This window comes from Cnephaeus nilssonii (genome assembly GCF_951640355.1).
Source record: "Cnephaeus nilssonii genome assembly, chromosome: 9".
Taxonomy (NCBI): domain Eukaryota; kingdom Metazoa; phylum Chordata; class Mammalia; order Chiroptera; family Vespertilionidae; genus Cnephaeus; species Cnephaeus nilssonii.
This window is the reverse complement of record NC_137080.1, coordinates 73,530,043-73,548,758: the sequence shown is the minus strand read 5'-3', so window position 1 is coordinate 73,548,758 and position 18,716 is coordinate 73,530,043. Positions and strand designations below refer to the sequence as shown.

Here is an 18,716-nt window from a genome sequence, read left to right as displayed (position 1 = left end):
GACATCCCCAAAAGTAAATATTTAGATCATTTAAAATTAGAGTGGGCATATGAAACAATGACATGCATTGAAAACTGAACACACTGATATTAAACCTTAGAGGAATAGGAAGTTACTCTGAAGTTTCCACTGTTCTTAAAAACACATTCCAAACTTTTAACTATAGCAATTAATGAGCCCTCACATACTTCACAAGTAGGAAGTCTCAGAATCCCACTTAAACTCTGTAGAAAAGGTAAGCAAAGCCAGCTCTTCAAACTTTTTGTAGTCATTGGGTCAACGACAAACGTGGAAACCCAGAATTCTAGTCCCGGGTGCCAGTAGTTGCTTGGCACTGCCTGACCTCACTTAATGAATCAAGCAGCTATGATCCTAACCACTTTCAACAAAGCCACAGTGCACCGCATGCTTGAATACGGACCTTTTCCGTCTCTTCCTTGATTGCTGTCGTCACAGCTTTCTCCAGCTCCTTTTTCGACTGCTCCGCCTTTAAATTGAGTTGTTCACACTTTATCTTAGCTTCCTTAAGTTTCTCTTCAATCAAAGCCTGATCTTCTTGTGACAGCTTTTCACCATTCTCTTTCAGGAAGTTCTCTGTGTTTTTCACTATTTCTGCCAATGCCTGGGCACTTCCTTGCATATCTTTCTGTAATTCCTTTTAACACAAAAGGGGAAAAAAACATCTTAGTAGATTACTACCTATTTAACTTTTCCAATGTTGTGATTCTAAAAGGGGGTCTGTGCAAAGAAGGAGAGTCTAGCACACATATACTGAAAGAGGATACTCAGTATGTTCACTGAGTTGGTTTACTTCAATCACAATATTTAATACTAAAGGCCAGACGCATGAAATTTGTGCAAGAGTAGGCCTTCCTTCCCCTAGCTGCCAGCACCGGCTTCCCTCTGGCACCAGGGACCCGGGCTTCTCTCCGGCCACCGGCAGGCACCCAAGACCCAAGCTTCCCTTGCAGCCCTGGCTTCGTCCGGAAGGTTGTCCAGAAGGATGTCCGGTCTAATTAGCATATTATGCTTTTATTATTATAGATAATTTGAAATCTCAAACAGCATTAAAGCAATATATGAGATTTTCATGTTTAACAAAGAGATGTATTTGGAAAACATTGAATAATAAAGTATTCAGTATATAACCTATTTAAATTTGAATATATCAGATTTTTTATGTTATATGAGTTAATTTATAAAAGCTTTTAAATACATAACTATATTATTTATTCCATTTCTAAACACTCATTTTTTTAAATATACATCTACTGCTCAGGGTAAAAGCGGATAGTTCTCTAAGTTATGAGCTAAGTTGTTCCTAAAATAATTTCTTTTTTTTTAATTTATTTTTATTGATTTCAGAGAGGAAAGGAGAGGGAGAGATAGAAATATCAATGATGAGAGAGTATCATCAATCGGCTGCCTCCTGCATGCCCCACAATGGGGATCGAGCCCACAACCTGGGCATGTGCCCTGACAGGGAATCAAACAGTTTATAGGCTGATGCTCAACCACTGAGCCATGCCAGCCAGGCTCTAAAATAATTTCTATACAAAGATAATCTCTTCTAAATAGCTTTCCTACATCCAGATTTCTCTATGTATTTTCTCCTCTTCCTCCTTTTTTTTTTGGCATTTTAATTCTCTTTATTGCACTGTGTTTGAGTTTTCATATTATTTTTCCATACTTTCAAGACTCCTCAAATTCTGAGTATTTGAATTGAAAGAGGTACTTATTGAACTACAACATTGTGATATTAACTGTGCTGGTCACATAACACACAATATTCACTTAACTTTTACCATAACATAGCAATGGAACTATGACCAATGAAGAAACTGAGGCTCAAAAGGTTAAATTATAAAGCTAACGATGTGTAGTGTCTGGGATTTAGACCAAGAGCTAGCTAGTTACAATGAGAATGTTATTTCTTCCGACATCAAAATAAAGATATCTTTGTCATTATTGCTTGTCCCTTCAATGAAAAGGGACACATTGCAGAGAAAGGTGAGAAAGAGCTAAGGAAGTGAAAGAACCCAAACTGATGGCTATTTCACCTGATTCTGAAAGTGAGTGGTTGGCCTTAAATGGATCCGAGTTTTAATTCATCACACAAGGTATTTCCACTATCAAAACTCCTTTATTATCTCCTCCACTCAATATTTAACCAAAAGAATCAGTCAAGAAAATTATTTGGCTTGCTTGAAGTTGGAAATGTGACTCTTAGTATAAAGTTTATAGCTCAGGAGGCCTGGGGGCATCTAGGTATGGCTTGTCTCAGAAAAGCTAAAATGATTGCTTTTTTTTTTTTCTCAAAAATCCTAACTACTTTGCAAATAGTAATTGAACTCCACATCAACACAGAACTACTGAGGCAAAACCAAATTCTACCTCTTGCTTGGACTGGTACTTCTTTAACTCAACTGTGCCGTCGCCAATCACGAAGGCTTCCTGGTGCCCAATCAGGCGGTTTTCAGTCTGAGTAAGGAGATCACATATCCCTTGGAGTTTCTCTCTGTACTCCTGCTGGCGCTCTGCCACGATCTACAGGGGAACAAAACCAAAGCATCTTCAGTGGTGATCATACACTCACGATTGTGCGAGCTCCTTATCGGAATACATTTTGCAAGTTTCCTCTAAAAGAAGCTTTCTGAGTATGCTGTAAACATGGTAGCAGTGGGGTACAAACTGAGCAAGGTGACACAGAAAGTAAGAGCTTATCCCATATGCAAGGAGAGAGAGCATGGTTGGATGAAACTGCTCAGCAGAATACTGGCCATGCACATGTGTAAGAGATGAAACTTCTGACCGACAGGAAGAAACATTCCATTTTCTTAAGCTCTTGAAACCTGCGACACACAATTAATTCTGTAAAAGGATATCAAAACAGAAGTTAGTCGTGATGTGTCTGTTAATATATTTGACATGTGCATATAGGTTGTTATGCTAGAGACAATGCCTGGTGCTTCAAGAACTAATAAAAAGAACATCGCATGCAGTAGCTTTACTTATTCGCTATGTCTAATTCCATTCCCACCTCTTTGTTCATTATTGATTGCTATTGGATGCAGCACTCTAATATAATTCATTAAATAAGAGATTTATTTCGTAAGTCAATTACTTGTATCTTTCATTTTCCGATCACACACACACACACACACACACACACACACACACACACTAGTTTATTTTATTCATCTTATAGCCATATATCATGTTTACTAGGAGCCTACCACATGCTGGGCAAGGTGCTGAGTGTTTTATATTCATTATTTTATCAATGTTCACAACACGACCAGGCCAGCACTGTTACTATTTCCAATTTACCAGTGAGAAACCTGTGGATACATGACTTGCCCTAGCTCCACAATGAGTGAGTGGTGCCGCTAGGATGTAAATTGAGTCAGTCTGGCTCCAGAGCCCTGCTCTGAACTCCTGTGCTACACTGCCTCCTAGGGGACAAAGATACCCTTAACCTCTTTATTCCTTTGTTCATCAATCTATCCCTTGATATTTCTGAGTGCATCTGCATATCCTACTCCTAGGAAAAAAGTGAAGACTCTCCCCGGAAAGCAGTAGTTTTAGGGAATCATGAGAATTATAACAATGAATTAGAACATTATTATGGAAAGTAATATTATTCTATATGGTAGAATATCTACATTATACCCTGTCCATTAATTGCCTTTCCAAAAAAATCTTTCCTATCACCCCATAATCCCTGGGTATCGACATTACAGGCTTCACACTAAAGAACTAAAAACACAGAATCCACAAAGAAAGGCAAACCTTCTGATCATCAAGATCTTGTTCTAGCTGTAACTGAGCCTCTAAATGTTCCACCTGGGTAGTTACTGATTCCTGCACATCAAGAAAACACCTCTGAGTTGTATTTAAGAGCCTCAGCAATTGTTTGCTCTGGCTGGGAGACAGATCTTGAGCGTATTCAGAAATGAAGAACTGCACATCAAAGGCAGTAGTGTCCAGCTGCGTTCTGGTGTGCCCAAGCTCCTTTAACACGTTCTGTGAACAAAGCAGTACAAGTTACCAACAGGGAGGTAAGCCATAATACACAGCTTATATTCACAATGATATTTATTTTCTTATATCAGGTTTTATTGATATTTTTCATTTAGTCAAAAATCTATTCATCACCTAGTAAAAATGGTAATGATGAAATTATTTAAATAGTGCGATAATTAATCCTATATAATAATCCTATATAATAAAAGGGTAATATGCAAATTGCCCAAACAGGCAGAATGACTGGTCACTATGACGCACACAGACCACCAGGGGGCAGATGCTCAACGCAGGAGCTGCCCCCTGGTGGTCAGTGCACTCCCACAGGGGGAGCGCCACTCAGCCAGAAGCCCAGAAGCTGGGCTCACAGCTGACAAGTGCAGCAGTGGTGGCGGGAGCCTCTCCTACCTCTGTGGCAGTGCTAAGGATGTCCAACCAATGGCTTAGGCCAAGCTGGCTGGCCTAAGCTGTCAGTCAGACATCCCCGAGGGCTCCCGGACTACAAGAGGGTGCAGGCCAGGCTGAGGGGCTCCTCCCTCCACGCTCCCCACCCCAGTACATGAATCTCGTGCACTGGGCTTCTAGTCCTATATAATAAAGAGGTAATATGCAAATTGACCATCACTCCAACACACAAGATAGCCACCTCCATGTGGTCAAAGATGGCTGCCTCCATGTGGACACAAGATGGCTTCCACAAGATGGCCAGCAGGGAAGGGCAGTTGTGGGAGATCAGGCCAGAAGGGGCGGGCAGTTGGGGGCGATTAGGCCTGCAGGGGAGGGCAGTTAGGGGTGACCGGGCCAGCAGGGGAGGGCAGTTGGGGGTGACCAGGCCTGCAGGGGAAGGCAGTTGGGGGGGACCTAGGCCTGCAAAGGAGGGCAGTTAGGAGGACCAGGCATGCAGGGGAGGGAAGTTGCGGGGGGACCAGGCCTGCAGGGGAGGGCAGTTGGGGGTGACCAGGCCAGCAGGGGAGGGCAGTTAGGGGCAACCAGGCCTGCAGGGGAGGGCAGTTGGGGGGGACCAGGCCTGCAGGGGAGGGCAGCTGGGGGCAACCAGGCCAGCAGGGGAGGGCAGTTGGGGGGGACCAAGCCTGCAGGAGAGGGCAGTTGGGGGCAACCAGGCCAGCAGGGAAAGGTAGTTGGGGGCAAGCAGGCCAGCAGGGGAGGGCAACTGGGGGCAATCGGGCCAGCAGGGGAGCAGTTAGGCATCAATCAGGATGGCAGGGGAGTGGTTAGGGGGTGATCAGTCTGGCAGGCAGAAGCAGTTAGGGGCAATCAGGCAAGTAGGCAGGTGAGCGGTTGGGAGCCAGCAGTCCTGGATTGTGAGAGGGATGTCTGACTGCCCGTTTAGGCCTGATTCTGGGCAGTCAGACATCCCTCAAGGGGTCCTAGATTGGAGAGGGTGCAGGCTGGGCTGAGGGACACACACACACACCTGTGCATAAATTTTGTACACCGGGCCTCTAGTCCTACCTAATAATAGACAAATATGCAAATTGACCATACCTCTGACACACCCACAGGCCATGCCCACAAGCCACGCCCACCATCCAATCAGAGCGAGCATGCAAATTAACCCAAACCAAGATGGCTACAGCCACAGAGAGCAAGGTTTCCTAGGTAACAGAGGAAGCCAAGCTTTCCGCCTGCCCTTGCCAGGCCTATGCCTCCACTCAAGCTACAAAGTTTCAATTATAAAAAGTAAACAAATTCAAACAAATGGTGGCAGGATGGAGCTTGAGAGAGCAGGCCAGGGTTGCCAGTGGCAACAGGGGAAGCAAAGCTTTCCGCACACCCTGGCCAGGCTCACCCGCTTAAAGCAACAAAGTTTCAATTATAACCCCAACAGAAATGGCTGCCGGCCTCGGAGGGAGCCCCAGGCTTGGCTCTGCTCCAGGCTACAAAGTTTCAATTGTAGAGGGAAAATAAATTCCAGATACCAGGGCCTCTGCTTGGGTTGCCAGGGGGCGTGGCCGGCCTGCAAACCACCACAGGCCCCTCGCTCAGGCCGCCCCACACCCCAAGGGAACCCCCACCTGATCCGGGATGCCCTTCAGGGCAAACCAGCTGGCCCCCATCCCTGTACCAGGCCTCTATCCTATCTAATCAAAGAGTAATATGCAGACTGATCATCACTGCAACACACAATATAACTGCCCCCATGTGGTAAAGATCCTGCCCCCATGTGGACACAAGATGGCCACCACAAGATGGCCAGCAGGAGAGGGCAGTTGGGAGGCACCCAGCCTGCAAGGGAGGGCAGTTGAGAAGGACCAGGCCTGCAAGGAAGGGCAGTTGGAGGTGATCAACCCTGCAGGAGAGGGCAGTTAGGGGTGACCAGGCCGGCAGAGGAGGGAAGTTGGGGGCAAACAGGCTGGCAGCAGAGTGGTTAGGGGGTGATCAGGCTGGCAGGCAGAAGTGGTTAGGGGCAATCAGGAAGGCAGGCAGGCAAGCAGTTGGGAGCCAGCAGTCCTGGATTGTGAGAGGGATGTCTGACTGCCCGTTTAGGCCCGATCCCGGTGGGATGTCCGACTGCCCGTTTAGGCCCGATCGGGATCGGGCCTAAACGGGCAGTCGGACATCCCTCGAGGGGTCCCATATTGGAGAGGGTACAGGCTGGGCTGAAGGACAACACCCCTCCGTGCACGAATTTCGTGCACCAGGCCTCTAGTATTATATAAAAAGATAACCCCTCTAAGACTATTTTAACCTTGCTTGCCATATCACACTTCAAATGTAACTCTGACCAAAGGTAAAGATCCAACTGATATACATTTGGCATGCTGAAGGGAAACATCAACATTAAAATATTGTTTGCTAATATTTATAGTACCCATGCAACTGTGGTCACACATAAACAAGACTATGGGGAATTTGAAACATAAATTAAGTGGGCCAGCATTTCAGTTTCCTGACTCCCAAGTTAGGGGCCTACTCATCATTCACGAGGCATGCTCTTCAAATTAAGAACTTGAAGGTGGGGGGAGGCAGGACAAAAAGGACTAAAGGACTAATGCATAAAAACTACTTATACTCTGAAGTATTTATATGATTAATTTATAACGTTAGGGATTTGAATAATACATATAAATAAAAACATAAATACAAATCTCAACATGTCTATAAGAGTTTCATAAGGCAGTTGGAATAGCATCAGAATGGCATCCATAAAGTTGACATTATTTTATAGTTGTGTCAACTATGAACAAACATCTTGTAGACACAGAGAAAAGAAATAATCCTTCATAGCTTTAGAAAAGTCATATTTTTTCTAAACATCTGTTATATTAAACCCATAGGTTTTTAAATGTGCTTTGTCTTAGTTATTTTGATACCTGCCTTGAGAAACTCCAAACTTTTCTTTACATGCTCAGTATCTTGAACATTCACTGGCTCTATGTCCTTCACCAATTTGTTCTTCTCTGATATCCAGTGTGAGAATGACTTCAGTTTGTGCAGAAATTCTCCATGGGAAACGGCTAGTTTTGACTAGAAAACAAAATTGTGCATTCATTTCTGTTTCTAAAATTCAAATTCCTACAAATGGTGGTTCTGTTTTAAGAGCTTAGCACTCTAAAAATAAATTACTTATGTCTTATGATTACATTTTTAAATAATCACATTTTCTTCAAAACTTCAATCTCAGTGTTAAACGTGTTGATGCCTACCATTTCACTGTCAATCGCCAGAACAAGGTGTTTCATTCTTTCTGAAGATACGTCACTGAGGGAAGAGAAGGCATTCTGTAAACTTTGGTGGCTTACACTCAATTCCTCACGATGGTTTCTGGGGAAGTCACTGGGAAGAGACTTTAAAAATTCTTCTGCCAACTTCATGTCCTTTCTTAAAATAACAGCAATTGGAGCCAATCCCAATTCAAATGTCTGCAAAAAAAATGATGATGATAGATAGATAGATAGATAGATAGATAGATAGATAGATAGATAGATAGATCCCAGAGTTATTTAGTGACAAATACAACAAATATCCAAAACATAAATGTAAAGTGCTCTGCTTATTTTCCCAAACTAACATCAGCTGACTCCCACCCATTACAGGCAGCAGATAATTCTTACCTCTAACTGCTTAAGCTGGTTCTTCAAAGCTTCTAGACTGTTATCCAGAGACTCTTGGTTGTCTAAGGGAAGCTTCATATCTTGAAGCAAAGCCAAATACTCGTGCATTTTTGATGTGTGCTGTAAACACTGCTGTAGCTCATTGGATAACTAAACACAAATTTAGACATTTTAATTCAATAGCCTCTATGCAGGTTTTTAGAGCAAATAAAATGTATGGGATGATTCCCAAATGTTTCATGCAGTTACTTCCATATGAAATGTAAAGTCAACTTACTTGTTCCATTGAGCTATCTCCAGAAGTCATGTCTTTTGACCCTGAAATACATTCCAGATGGTCTGGGAAATCATTGCATTGTTCCTCCAGCTTCTCATCTCTTGGCAAGGCTGATGCACGTACAGTAGAATTTTCTGGTCCAATTTCTTTTATATTTTGTAAATTAAGGGAACTGTGGTTTCCTTCTTTGCTTTTATGATCATCAAGAATGTGTGGCTTTTCATGCACCATCTCAAAAGTAGTAGATGATTTTTGATTCAAGTTTCCAACCTGTTCTGCTTTGTCTGAGCAGCCATCAGCAAGCAGCTTATGGAAAATATTTTCAAGTTGCAGTGGAACTACTTTAGATGTCATACCTCTTTTCTCTAGATCATACTCCGTCTGCATTAATTCTTTTATCAATTCAAATGCTCCTGTCATTTTTTGGCTATGCTGATTTTGCTTAAGTATATCAAGGAGAAGCTCAGACTGAAGATTTGCAACACAGAATGGATCATCTCTGCTCTCTGCTCTTAGTTCTGGTGAGTTATTCATGACGGAAATTCCAGTACAGTCACTGATCTTAGAGTCGTCGCTGGGCACACTAGATGCATCATTTACCAACTGTGATGGGCTAACACTTTTAATTAAGCTTTGAATTAACATTTTAGTATCTGCACAAGCTGAAGGTTCTCCAACCTCCTGAGAATTCATATGACCTTCCTTCAACCTACTTTTTAAGATGTCCTTTACATCCTCAACAAATGCCTGACATAATTCAGGGATCTGAACCTCTTTTTCTTGGGATCCTGGAGACAAACCTTGTTCTTCTCGTGGCTGTTGCTCGATTATTTCTTTCTTATTGTTCATTTCTGAGAATGTGCAGTCTGTGCTTAAAGTGTTACTGGAGTTATCATTTCTTATTCCAAGGCCTTCCACATTTCTTAGAGGTAAGATTGAAAGTGTGCTTTCATTTCTTTCTGGTGTGAACTGAGGAATTTCCGTTCCTCCTTCTGAGATACATTCTTTAGTACAAAGGTCACTCTGTTGAGCCATCTCATTTAGAGGTGAGTCTTCTTGAGTAAGGGTTGCTTTCTCTTTTGCATTATCAACTCCTAATTCTAAGTGTTCTTTCATGGGAGGGGAAGCTATTAGAGTATCGCTTGGGATATCCTCATGTGGCTTCAATACATCTTTTGCTTTTACATTTTTTGCACAATGTTTTAAATAAGTAAACAGATCAAGCTCTTTCTCAGGTCCATCAATGAATGATTCGTTCTCAGTCGTTGTATTCCCTTCAGACAATACGTCTGAAGTAATGTCACTGGTCACTTTGGAAGCTGATGAGTCAAATATTTCTTCAAGATTCTCAAATGAAACAGGACTTTGACTAACAATTGTTTTTAGATTCTTTGGTTCATCTTTAAGAGCTACAGTTATTTTTTTAAGGCTTCCTTTATGATCATGTCCTTCATTGGTTGTGATTTGTGGAAACGGAAACTGACTAACTAAATCAAGACTCTCCCTCATACTTTTACTAGGCAAAAGTTTGAGATGTGTATCATCTTCTACTAGACCTGCCATAAGCCCTTCTCCTTTACCTGAGAACATTTTATGAATTGATGTTTCATCTTCTATTAGTATATTGCTTTTGTCATCTCTCTTTTTCATTACATCTCTTCCATTTCCTTGATGATCTTTATCAGTTACAGAGTCCACAGATAACAAATGGCTTTCCTCGGCAGGTTTTCCTATTAAAACAGTCTCAGAGCAAATTATTTGACCAGAAGTTGAACAAATATCAGTATTATGTAAAATACCTATAGGGCCAAAGGTGGGTTCTGACTCAGTGTCTTTAATGATAGGCAGCAATATCTCCTTAAGGGCCATCTCAGGATTCAACAGATTTTCTTTGCTTCTTCCATCCACCGCAGTTGTATATTCTGGAAGGTTGCCTCTTTCAGTAGCTAAGCTACTTTTACTACTTGATTCTCGCTGTAAAACATTGACACTTGGCTGTTTTTCTAGAGAACTATAATTTTGCTTTTTACTCGGGAGAATCACTTCATCAATACTTTGATTCTCATGGCTGTTTTCCCTTTCTTTCATAGTGGTAGCACACAACTGGATATCCATACCATCAGCCTCATCTTGGCACATGGGCTTTTCCTTCTCATCTCCTACTCCTTCTTCTTCATCACCATCACCATCATCATCATCATCATCATCGTCATCATCCTGATCGTAACTGTCACACAAATAATCCCCATAACTTTCTTCATATTGCATAGAATCAAAATGATCAGTATCAGATTTCAATTCTTGTCCATAGCCTCCTTCTTTTCTCCCTCTCCAACAGCCAGTGTCATCAAATGTTAATGAAGCACTGAAGCTCTCTTCCCTTCCTACTATTTCAGAATCAGTCAATAAGTCAGACTCATCACCTTCTAGGTTATCTGTACTTTCCCTTTCTGATTCGGTTTCCAACAACTGTTCGTTGATCTTAGATGAGCTGACTGAATTTAAACGTATTCTTTCATCAGAATTTAATTCAGCTTTCTCCATACCTATGAGACAATCCTGAAAAGACTGGGCTTGCCCCCTCACTCTTAAGCTATCAACTAGTCCCCCCTGAGTCACCATAGGCTTTTCATCCTCTCTGGGAACATCATAAAAAACATTGCCAGGACAGGCAGCCCCATCATTTTCCTCTTGCAGTGTGTCATAGTCCTCGGGTTGCAGACAATCACAATCATCACTTTCAAGAAGCAGAGAATCATGGTCATCATCTTCAAACAAGGGAGTATCATAGAAATCGCCGTCGCTATCAGTGTCTGTTCCGGTGTCCCTCTGCTGATCATCCAGTAGTGACGTTTCATAGTCACCAGCACCAGCAGTTTCTTCAAGCGATGATGTGCCATAAACATGAGATACACTGGTATTATCAGGATCACCCGTTGGTGTTACGGCACAGGAGTACTCCTCCACTGTGAACTCATTTTGCATGTCTTCAGGTTTCTGTTGAGAAGCAGCATGCATTTTTTCATCTTCCCCACTAGTATCTGAAATAGCTTTGTCATTGTGACATTGTACCTGAGGATCACTATGAGCAGTATTTAAAGATTTTTGTCCACAGTGTACTCCCTTCAAACTGACGTTAATAGCAGCAATTCCTAGAAACTGGTCTTGAGGTTTTTCTCCCATTCTTGGACCCAATAACATGGATTGGTCATTGGATGGCACTGTAGAGGCGTCACATTTATTTCCATTGCTCTCTGCGGTGTGTAAATCATTAAAACTTCCCCAATCATTCCTCAATTGATCATGACTTAACAAGGCACTCAGCCTGGGGGAATAGTCAAAGACAGGTGAATCCTTATTTGTATTATCTTCAGTCTCTGTTTCTTTCAAGTTACAGATGCTACTAGTTTTTGACTTCACTATAGAGTTTGTTATCAAATCACTTTCAAGGTTTTGCATTTTTTTAGAATGACTACATTCATCTGCATGTTCATTTTTTTCAACTTGACTTTGATTGTCACAGTTTTTAGGTATATTTTCAGAGTCTGCAAGTCCAGGCTGTGTAAAATAGGATGTAGAATTGAGAACATTCATGCTGGATGAATTCTTAACTTTATGATCTGCTACCATTATATGTATCAGGTTTTCTGACTGACAAAATTCACTGACAACATTGGTTCCCATTTCATTAAACTCTTCTTCTAAGGCATGCTTTCTATTTTCAGGAATTTCTTTAGGTTTAGGTTCTCCGCAATGGCATTTGTCAAAACTACTTGGTGAAGTTATACTTTCATCCACTTCTTTACTTGGGGCATTATTCAGAAATACGCCAGGGAGTCTTAAGGCATCAATACATTCTTTTATGGGTGTATCCTCATCAAATTCTGTTCTACAGCCTTCTAGTAGCATACCAACAGCCTCGTTCAAGTCTCCATCGTACAGCAACAGCCTCTGCCCTGTGTTTGCATCCATGTAGCTATTAATCATCAAGTAAGACAGGAACATTTTTTTAGTCTGTTCTGAACTCTGAGTTGCCACTGGCTCTTCTCCATCAAAACAATCTTCTTCTTGCCTGTAATCATGGGCTATAGATGGCTGGAATTTACAAAAAGAGAGCCATCTTCTGGCATTCTTACAAGCTTCTAAATCTCCCAAATCTGGCATTTCATCGGGCAGTCTTATGCTTTTTAAAATCGATGTTGTGTTATTATCTATAATTCCTAACTGCTGCGCAACATCTAAACCGATGACTTGAGAAGTTTCTGGAATATAAAGAGCAGCTATTTTCTGCCTGCCCTTCAGGATTTTGTACGCCAATTCATTTGTAATCAACTTCTGCTGCAGGGAAGAAGATGCGGGAAATATTTCACCAGAGTGAGGCCAAATGAGTCCAACGTAGCCTCGCTGAGCCTCGAGTACCAGAAGAGCACTGCTCGAAGTTATTAGATCACACTGGACTGCTTCATCTACAGTTAACCGTTTGGCAGGGTTTGAGTGGATGATCCCACCTGTTTGAACCTGATACGTTAGAATGCTGTTGGCAGTATCTCTGTCAATCACCCCATCTGCCACAGCCTCTTCAACAGTCATTCTTTCACCAGAGTTGCAATTGATCAGACCTCCAGAAAAAAGCTGTGCACCTAACAACCGAAACATGGTTTCACGGTCTATGAGACCTTCATGAGCTGCCCTTAAAATGCTAATGCTCCTTCCACATTTTAATGTTATTCTGCCTCCTTCTTGTGGTCTCACAGGTAGAAGCCGCAACCCAGTGTTTTCCTGTAAAATACTTCTTTCCATAATATCTACTAAAGACACCTTCTCAGAGGTGCATGGATCGATAAGATCTTTGCACATCTTTTGCCTTTCCAAGACTTTAGAAAATAATGCTGAGGAAACCATGTTCTGTTGGAAAGCCTTCTGGAGGGTCAACTGCTCCCCTGTGGCTGGAATGACTAGAGAGCCTGTGGACAGCAGTATCTCAAGAACTCTGATGGCCATGGACTCTGATATCACGCCGTGAGCCAGAGCATCCAGCACTGGAATTGTGGTGGAAGGCACAGCAGAAATAATCTCCTTTGCTTGATTCAGTTCTTTGAGTTGGCACAGAACTTGTTCATCAATGAGGCCTTGCCTTTTGGCACCTCTGAGGTCAAAGCATTGTCTTAATTCTGGTGAAATTAGACCGGAAATCATTAGCTGTGTCTCAAGCAACCTTATTCCTGTGTCATAGTCAATAAGGCCTTTTAAAACTGCCTGAAAGACTGAAAGGACTTCTCCAGTTGTCTGGTCAATGGTGCCTGCAATCACTTTATCCAGCTGAAAGGAAAATACAAAATTCTCAGGTCAGTCTGTGATTCAAGGGTGGGCAGGGTTTCACGAAACTTCACATGCATTTTAAAAAAATAAATAATACAGCCCTAACCGGTTTGGCTCAGTGGATAGAGTGTCAGCCTGTGGACTGAAAGGTCCCAGGTTCAATTCCGCTCAAGGGCATGTACCTGGGTTGCAGGCACATCCCCAGTAGGAGGTGTGCAGGAGGCAGCTGATCAATGTTTCTCTCTCATTGATGTTTCTAACTCTCTATCCCTCTCCCTTCCTCTCTGTAAAAAATCAATAAAATATATTTAAAATAAATAAATAATACACTTCAACATGAAAATCCTCTACTTACCAAGGCGTGGCAATGCTGTGAATGTTAGGCAGCTCAAATGCACAAGTGATCTATGTCAGTGATCTATTCAACAGCACAGGATATGATAAAAGCTTTGAAAACAACATGCATCTGTGAATTGAAAACTTAATATTGTGTACATTAACAAGGTTAGTGAAGACACAACAGAGTAAATGACAGTGAGAAAACAGAACACATACCTAGAAGGCAAACCATGCTTTCTGCAATTGGGTGAGATTAGTTTACTAACAGGAAAGAGAGTATCAAACCCCATGCTACTGATGTTTACAGCATACAGACTTCTTTCTAGTAAAAAAGAATGAATCAGAAAAACTGTTACATAACCCCAAAATATGAAAAATAGTGTGTAAAGTACTCCAGGGAATAAGGAAATTGAATACATAGGTAACTTTTTGAATCCTGAATATTGTGTTGAATATTGTGAATCTGTATTGTGAAGTTTTAAAATCTTAAGGAGAGGCCAAATTTAAGTGATTTCTGTTAGATTTTAAGAAGATGCTAGGATATCTTCATTATAAATATGTCCCAATGTTATTCAAATAAATCTTATGGTTATCTCTAAAAATCAAACAAATCCCATAACACTTCAACGTCACCTTTAGACATGACTCAGAAGCTATTTTATAACATTATATTCATATAGTAAAATACCTAATGCAGCAGAAGAATGGCTTCTAAAGAGAAGAGTTAGAAAAATGAATGATTCTTTCCTTTTATCATGCAAGGCACAGATTAAGATGTCACATAAACTGATGACAGCAAGTGTAAGATTGCAATTAATAAACAACACTGAAATCTCCAAATACTTACATAAACTCCATGTTTTTGCCATGTACACATTTCAAGGTCATTTCTTTACCATTTACATACATTTCTACAAATCATGCAGTAAAACTAAGAACCTTGAAATAGCTTCATGTTTTAATAGTATTACCTTCTCCTCTACCTTTACATCTCCTGTGGGTTGTGATTCTTGTAGTTCTTTCAGAGATCCACTGAAGAATAAATTATAACTTTCTTGGAGAGTTTTCATTTGTTTTTCCAGTTCATTTCTTTCTTCATCTGTCAATCTAAAATAACCAGAAAGTATGAAATGAAGAGTGCAAGTCTTCAAGCTATAAAAATGATATATTAGGCTCGATGATTGTATAAAGTACTTTTCTAAATAAGTATACAATCATAAAATAAAATATCTTATACACAGTCTGCACAGGTCTTAGAATGACTATATATGGAAATTAAGGGTGGTGCTAAACACATCTAGGAATCCTTCTGTTGCCTAAAAAAGGGGACTGAAGGAAAGGGTATGAATTAATATATTAGCACCTCTCTAGCGTATACACAAGGAGCTTAGCTTGTTAGTCCCAACATGGAAAAGGGACAATAAGATGAAACTTGTTGAAGCTGAAGGATGAGTAAAGAGGAAATTAACATTATTCTATAAGGTACCATATAAAATCATTCTGGAATAATCCTAAAGTGGACAGTCAAAATGGGTTTAAGAAAAGAGTAGATTCCTTCCCTGTCTGAGGCATGAGCTGAAATACATGCAATGCCTTGTTGCAAAAAGTAGGACAAAAATATGAGAAATCAGGTTGCCACAGGTCTCAGTTAAGAAAATGGAGTATTTACACACATTTTCCAAAAGATACGTCTCAGACAGTACTACTTATATTAAGACTTGGCTTAGAGTCTTCATAATTCCCTAGCTACTGATCCTCTCTGAGCTTGTTTTCTTATCAATAATATATGGGGATAATAAGTACCTTCCAGGCTTTGGGTAAAGACAGACTAAAGTGACTAAAAAGGACAATTACTTAAATTGCTAAATTTATAATCTCATGTAAATTTATAATCTCTTAGTAAACTACATTACTAAGTAAACTTGTGATTGAGTTCCATTATTTAAATCTCAGCTAAAATTTACCATCTTCTATTTTGCCAAACGTTTTTAAGACCATTTTCCTACATTGAAAAAAAGGTTCATGAAAACCAACATACTTGTCTCCATGTTTAGCCAAAAACAGCTGCATGGTTTGAAGTGCCTCCGATAATTGTTCCTTCTTGGTTAATATTTCTTCACTGGAAATCTGCAAGGTAATGAAAATGCATTCATATTCTGCCCTCATAGAGACTAACAAACAGTAATTTTAAAAAATGAGTCCAGTTTCATCAAGACTCAAAAGATGTCTATTTTCTGGGGGTCCCAAGTCAATAACTCATTTCTTATTATCAGTCTATGGGCCTAGATAAGAGGAGTGCTTTATATTTAGAATGCATAATTAAGAAAAGCCTTTGTTATTTCATAAGGAAATAATAATACAGCATTATATGGTTCCTGCATTTGTCCCATGCAACCATGAATCAGGGTTGCCTTATCCCAGAGGTTAAGCACCGGCCCAATGTCTTCCTTGTGCCCAAAACATACATGAATGAAGAGCACTACTCCCAACGAGTATCTTCCTTCCCCCACGCTCCTGGGTACCATGCTCCTTTTGAAAAAAATTATCGTGACAGTTTAACCTGTATGTCTGCAGATCAAGAGTAAATAATTTTTACTGCTAAGATTTTCACTTGTGCCTGTGATGGTCAGAGCCATAAAATTGATCTGTTTGAGGATAATATGCAACACTTTCTCCTAATTTCTAGTATATCATTTCTGAATACCTAATATCAGAAATTAATTGCCATTCTTTTAAATGAGCAGAAATGAGAGTAAATGATGGACCAATGAAAAGGACTCATTCCTCTTGATGTATTTGACTTACTAGTACAATCAATTTCAAGTCTACTTTTCATGGTTACAGGTAATAATGGGGCCATATTGATAATTTGAAAGACATTTATTATTCACATCAAATTGCCTTAAATTCTTTTATCACATGTTATTAGAGATTTATAATTTAGGCCACAGTCTGCATTAAAAAAAGTATGTGTCTACTTTTATGTCCAGTAGGTCTAAAACTGGGCTAGTAAAATTTTGGAGAATTTAAAACTGCAGAATGAGAAAATACCAATGGTTTATAATCCACATTTCTCAAAAGAAACTATTCTCCTAACATATTCTTGCTAAGCTCTTGTCCCTATTTTAGTTCTTTTCCTATTTGACAAGAGGGGAAGAAAAGAAGACATTTTAAACTAAATATATGCATAATATTATTTTGAAGGTTTTGCATTTAAAACATCGAATGTAGTTGCTTTCCAGCTTATTTCTCCCATACCATATGAAATATAATAGCAAGACTATAAGTGAATATGGCTTTATTTCATTGAATAATCAAGTATATACGCAGGTTTGAAAACTTCAAGGCGGAGCCCCAGATAAAGTACATCTGCCTCATGCCGCAGGGGAAATTAGACAAGACACTGAAGTTTCCCGTTTACTTCTGTCACCAATGTCAGCTGATGACGAGTACTGATGCGGGGCTAGTGGGGAACACTAATGATAGCTAACAGCCCCTAAAGTTTCCAAACATCAGACAGGGGTAGGGTAGGACAAGTTTTCCCAAAAAGAGTGCTGCTTAATTTAGCAGCCATATTTTAAAAGCACAGCTGCAGTTCCGGTGCTGTCACCACCAGCAGCAGCAATCCTGACATGTACACCTTAAGGGCCAATGCCCTGAGAGCTTCAGCGGAGGCAGTCCCATAGACACCATGGAGCACTAGCACCTCAGAAGCTGGGGCTATCCTGCTAATGCCAAGTAGTTGGGGGACAGAAAACAGCCCACAGAACTAAAGAACTCATTTAGGTAAGAGAAAGAATCTAGAATTTCCTGTGGCTGGCTGGAGAACACTTCTTCATAAAACAAAAAAAGGTCCAGAAGGCACGACTAAACTCAAACCTCAAAAATGTGAATATCCCAGTTCGTATTTTTGTAATTCTCGGAAGCTTTGTTCACATTTGTTAAGAATGAGACGGCCTACGTTTGTGATACGGAGGGCCTGGGTTTACTCTGGGCACAAAACAGGATGCCTCTGCTGCTCTTCGGCAATTCTCATCACAGTCATCGAGAAGCAGGTCTAACCATTAGGAAAAGCAGCACAACATATCCGTTTACTACTGCTAAGACTAATATACATAGTTCGGGCTTTGGAATCAGAAACACCTTCTCCGACTGTGATTCACTGGGCAAGTTACTTAACCTATCTGGTCCTCATTATAAATAGCTATAAAAATGGGGGGCGGGAGGAGGGTAAAGAATTGTCATGTCAGTAAATTCTACCCACTATTATTATTATTATTAACCAGGACCTCAGTGAATACCTTTTGCTTAGAGAAGGGAGATTTCCCAGCCTTCTCTCCATCTCTCAACGTCTTGCTGATATTTGACACCCATTTCTGTAATTCTTTGGCTTTTTCAACATGCTCTTTTTTTTCTTCTTCCAGTGACTTCTGACAGGTGTGAGTAGTAAGAAAAGATATATTCCAGTAAATGACCGAGCCATGAAACTCACCTCTCCATAGAAAACAAGTGTAAAAATGTGTTTTCATCACACTCAGGTTCCTGAGATCTTTTATTCATTCACTTAACCATGCTTATCACGTCACATCGCAGATGTACTTCCAAAATGTTTATGGTAGCCAAGGAAGCTGTGACAAACATTCTTCAATGTTCAGTCTACCCTCCCAGCTAGTCTATCA

The 18,716-nt window shown here is 40.6% G+C and overlaps 1 protein-coding gene across 14 annotated transcripts in view; it reads right to left on the bottom strand.

The window, feature by feature from the left end:
• The window catches only part of DST (dystonin), a 435,295-nt gene that overhangs the window by 129,314 nt on the left and 287,265 nt on the right, over positions 1-18,716 (bottom strand). For 8 of the 14 annotated variants that reach the window (XM_079780745.1, XM_079780756.1, XM_079780754.1 and 5 more), the window contains 10 exons: positions 18,339-18,467; positions 16,076-16,164; positions 15,009-15,144; positions 8,380-13,698; positions 8,103-8,252; positions 7,695-7,910; positions 7,366-7,515; positions 3,793-4,026; positions 2,395-2,547; positions 422-655 (listed from right to left, as the gene is read on the bottom strand). In XM_079780745.1, coding sequence (XP_079636871.1) covers positions 422-655; positions 2,395-2,547; positions 3,793-4,026; positions 7,366-7,515; positions 7,695-7,910; positions 8,103-8,252; positions 8,380-13,698; positions 15,009-15,144; positions 16,076-16,164; positions 18,339-18,467 — 6,810 coding nt within the window. The remainder of the gene's footprint in view (positions 1-421; positions 656-2,394; positions 2,548-3,792; positions 4,027-7,365; positions 7,516-7,694; positions 7,911-8,102; positions 8,253-8,379; positions 13,699-15,008; positions 15,145-16,075; positions 16,165-18,338; positions 18,468-18,716) is intronic. The other 6 variants (XM_079780760.1, XM_079780761.1, XM_079780746.1 and 3 more) reach the window with 1 other exon arrangement.